Source organism: Haliotis cracherodii, unplaced genomic scaffold, assembly GCF_022045235.1.
Source record: "Haliotis cracherodii isolate W230 unplaced genomic scaffold, xgHalCrac1.p SCAF_4, whole genome shotgun sequence".
Lineage (NCBI taxonomy): Eukaryota > Metazoa > Mollusca > Gastropoda > Lepetellida > Haliotidae > Haliotis > Haliotis cracherodii.
In genome coordinates, this window is record NW_027266297.1 from 44994512 (window position 1) to 44998722 (window position 4211).

General features: G+C 41.5%; 1 protein-coding gene across 1 annotated transcript; it reads right to left on the reverse strand.

The window, feature by feature from the left end:
- Nucleotides 1-450: 450 nt before the first annotated feature.
- Nucleotides 451-3757, reverse strand: LOC139480558 (putative defense protein 3). Its single transcript, XM_071263697.1, has 4 exons — nt 3568-3757; nt 2596-2762; nt 2316-2413; nt 451-598 (listed from the first exon to the last, which is right to left on the reverse strand). Exons 1-4 carry the CDS (start codon nt 3755-3757, stop codon nt 451-453), a joined length of 603 nt encoding a protein of 200 aa, XP_071119798.1.
- Between the last annotated feature and the right edge of the window lie 454 nt (nt 3758-4211).

Sequence of the window (4211 nt, forward strand, 5' to 3'; positions counted from 1 at the left end):
ATGGGAGTTACATCAACTTAGCGCCAATATAGTTTTATACACCGACACCCTGTAGCTCATCGAATATCTTGTCCATTCCACCGGCGAATAGAGCAGTGTTTTTTAGAAACTTTTAGAGAAATACATGATATTTAGAGAATTGCAAATGAACATTACTGAAGTGTTTTTATCTTCTCAAAAATAGCATACACTTGTTTATTGATGACACACATTGGCTAACTATATATAGCATATCTGGATATGAATTATACAACACAAGTGCAACATAAAGATAGCATGTACACTTACATCCACACCGATCAGCTATCTAACCGCTACATTTGAAATGGGTTTAGAGGTTTCGGTTTACAACTTGCAAGTTTTCAATATCAAATTGGAAATACAATCCGAGCATGTGACCATTAGGATAACAACCAATACTGAACTGATTACGGTCAGTATCAAGTCTAACTACGGAAACAAAGAAGAGACGGCGATGAAACCAGCCACGACGAGGGCCGTCACCGGATAAACTGGAGAGGTGGAGCTGGCAGTGACACTTATCTCGTCAGACATGACATCTGCCCACCAGGTCACCTTCACCTGGACTACTGTAGCCCTGAAACATCACACATAGACAAGAGGTGGTATATTCATTCCTGAAACATCACACATAGACAAGAGGTGGTACATGTATATTCATCCCTGAAACATCACACATAGACAAGAGGTGGTATATTCATCCCTGAAACATCACACATAGACAAGAGGTGGTATATTCATCCCTGAAACATCATACATCGATAGGGGTGGTATATTCATCCCTGAAACATCATACATCGATAGGGGTGGTATATTCATCCCTGAAATACCACAACTCGACAAGAGGTGGTATATTCATGCAAATGTACTTAAAATATGTGTAGTGAGCTATCTATTCCAGACACAGTCCCTCAGTATTATGTTTGGTTTGTTTGTTTATATGTTTGTTAGTTTAACGCCGCACACAGCAATATTCAAGTAAATCAATTCCAGACAATCCAGTGATTGAAATCATCAACCAAGTCAGCGAGCCTGACCATCCGATCCCGTTAGTCGCCTCTTACAACAGGCATGGGTTGCTGGAGACCTATTTTAACCCGGATCTTCACGGGGTCTGTATATGTATGTGGACATGTGGACGAAGATGGACTCCAATAGGCAATAGAGTACCATCGCGTGTGTAACAAATACGTCAGTCTGTCATAACTGTGACAACGTTTGATGGAAATCACAAAATACATGTAGACGTTTCTTAAAGACATAATAGATTCAATAAAACATGCCCAAGATGGGCAACAAACCGCTGCACGAGTAGATGGAACGTGAATCTATGTTTCTGCGTGGAATCCATTTTAAAAAACCCATTTTACTATACGATTGTGGGCGTACACAGATCACAGTGCGGACACAACAATAACCAAATGGAAGTAACAGAACAGATGCTGAAACATGACTGAGAGCAGTCCCTATCATATCCGCTGGTTCATCTATAACTGTGTAACTTGTATAGTCCTGTATCGATGTGCTCTGACGACATGTTTCAGATAACCCGACGCCGATACTTAAATGTGAAGCGTATCACCTCAAGGAAATATAGATTAATTCCTTTTTTACGACAGGTCGCGCATCGCCTTCGGTAAAGTGTGAATGTGAGTTGAGCCATAAATAACTGTTAATCGCGTACGATTACTTTGCGCGAACCAATCACTGCTTTTAATGTATCAAAAGTCTTCATAGATACGCAAGAACGGTGCCATGTGATAATGTTGGTTGTTTTCTAAGATGAAGGTAGTAACTCTACATATTAATAGCATCCCTGCGTATATAATAAATTGTGGTTCGTTGGTATGAAAATGCATTGCAGCATTCAATTTGCAACAAAATCAGGATAATTGAAAACATATATTCAGTTAAATCTTTACAGTCGATCAATGAGGACCTGCTTATGTGGCGTCGTATACCGGTAACACTTGTACAGCGCTATCTGAACATACCTGAACTGAATGTCCTGTGTAAACAACTATACATGTAACAGAGCACTACACTTGTACAGCGCTATCTGAACAAACCTGAACTGAATGTCCTGTGTAAACAAGTATACATGTAGCAGAGCACTACACTTGTACAACGCTATCTGAACATACCTGTCCTGAATGTCCTGTGTAAACAAGTATACATGTTGCAGAGCACTACACTTGTACAACGCTATCTGAACATACCTGTCCTGAATGTCCTTTGTGAACAAGTATACATGTAGCAGAGCACTACACTTGTACAGCGCTATCTGAACATACCTGAACTTAATTCCCTCTGCGACATTCCAATCAGCAGGTGCTGTCCAAGTGAATGTTGCTGATGTCTTCACGTCGTTATTGGTGTGAGTCATGGAGTTCTGAAGATGCAGACAAATATCTTGATATTAACTTGCTGGTGGTAGGTTCGCCATTAGAAGATATTTAGATACAGAAGTTATTAATGCATCATTGTCAGTACTAGCATATATACCTGTGGCCAGTTTAATGTTATTCCCCAACAAAACATAACATAGGTGAACGTCTAACGCTGCAAACCCACCATGGCCTCATTTTCACATTCCATGGTTATAATATTTGCATCTGAAGCGGTATACTTGGCAAAAGTCCCGGGCACTATGGCAGTGTCGGCGGTGCTACACTTGGTACAGCGGGCTTGGACCAGGAAACCTTTGAAGGTGGTGCCGGCGGCCGTGGCATTCAGGGTGACTGAAACAAACACAAAGTCAGCGATCTAACCCACTCAGCCCACTCACAATGGCATTGTGTATTCATGACATATACGAGGTTAAATATAATATAATAGACGTTTTGAACAGTTTTTCAGTTAAATCATGGCGTGTTTAGGAAATGGCGAGGATAACCCGACGTGGTGTAGTACTGAGAGTGAAGGTAATCTGAAATAGCGGAGAAACCAAAATGTCACTCATCAGATTTGTTTTTATCCAGAATTATATTATGTGACATCGTGGGTCCACCGTGTCGTGTCGATCTATGCCGTCCGAGATAAAAGTTAATTTCTATTCAAAGAGCTAATCAGCCTGTTTCGAGAATATTCGATAACTAGGATGTCGTATTTTTTCAGGTGAACAGTTGACTTGCCTTTGCATGCGCTTTTGACGGGTGCCCCCGGTGGGGCAGGTTGAATGCTCACCTTTTCGCGAACACCTGGTATGATCACGTTTTGAGAGGGATTCATGAACACATGCTCTCAATGTGAGCGGAATTGTACTCTCGACTCTGCTTTTGGCAGATATTTCTTTTGGGCATGGAAATTATTATAATTATTATTATTATCATCATCATCATCATCATCATCGTCATTGTTATTGTGATTATTATTGTTGTTGTTGTTGTTATTATTATTTTCATTAACACCACCGTACGAGTAAAGTGTGAATTATGGCCTATACAGCATTGGTGGTCTATTCAGAATCACGACCTATGTAGATGTCGCAGACATGGCCTACGTTTACATCGTCGCCAGAGGTCGGCGAAAGTTAAGCACGCATACCTGTTACCATCCCGCCTTGTTTGACAGAGGTTGTATCTACCCATAAAGTGTAAGGCGACGAGGAGCCCTGGGCACCAGCCCCGTGTTGAGGAGTGAGATCCAGGCAAGAGGCAGATCCTGCTGCTGAAGGGTAGCCTTGCACAGTGACACGCAGCACACAGGCCATGCCGAATAGTGCGTAGAAAGCCATCTACACCAATACTGATTTATGTGTTTCACAAGTGGCACAAAATATCAAATCTATCCTTAACCGCATCGTCATTAATTGTCAACAAGAAATAATAGCCACTTTTAATAAGTGACCCACCATTTACTTTATGTTTAGCATGTCCAGTATTTCGGGGGGGGGGGGGGGGGGGCGTAAACCTGAGGACAACAGCCATACAACAACCAGCTATTTCGTGGAGTAAAATAGTTCGTCAAAAAGAGAGGTGATATGAGCATATGGATGCACAACTTGCTCTTCAGAAACATCTTACGCAGCACATGTGTTCAAATCATATCCTCATGAGATGAGAGAGTTCTGTAAAGAACTACCTCAGTGGGTCAGTCACAATGACAGCGCGTCGTAAAACATTTACATCAAGTACGATAAAAGTGACGGGAGAGATTTCCGAAGTTGTTAATGAACCTGTGGCGGTTAC

Coding starts and splice junctions, on each gene's coding strand:
- LOC139480558 (XM_071263697.1), bottom strand. CDS start 3,757: ATGGCTTTCTACGCACTATTCGGCATGGCCTGTGTGCTGCGTGTCACT. Junction 2,763..3,567: donor ACAAGGCGGGATGGTAACAG/GTATGCGTGCTT, acceptor TGTTTGTTTCAG/TCACCCTGAATGCCACGGCC. Junction 2,414..2,595: donor AATGTGAAAATGAGGCCATG/GTGGGTTTGCAG, acceptor CTGCATCTTCAG/AACTCCATGACTCACACCAA.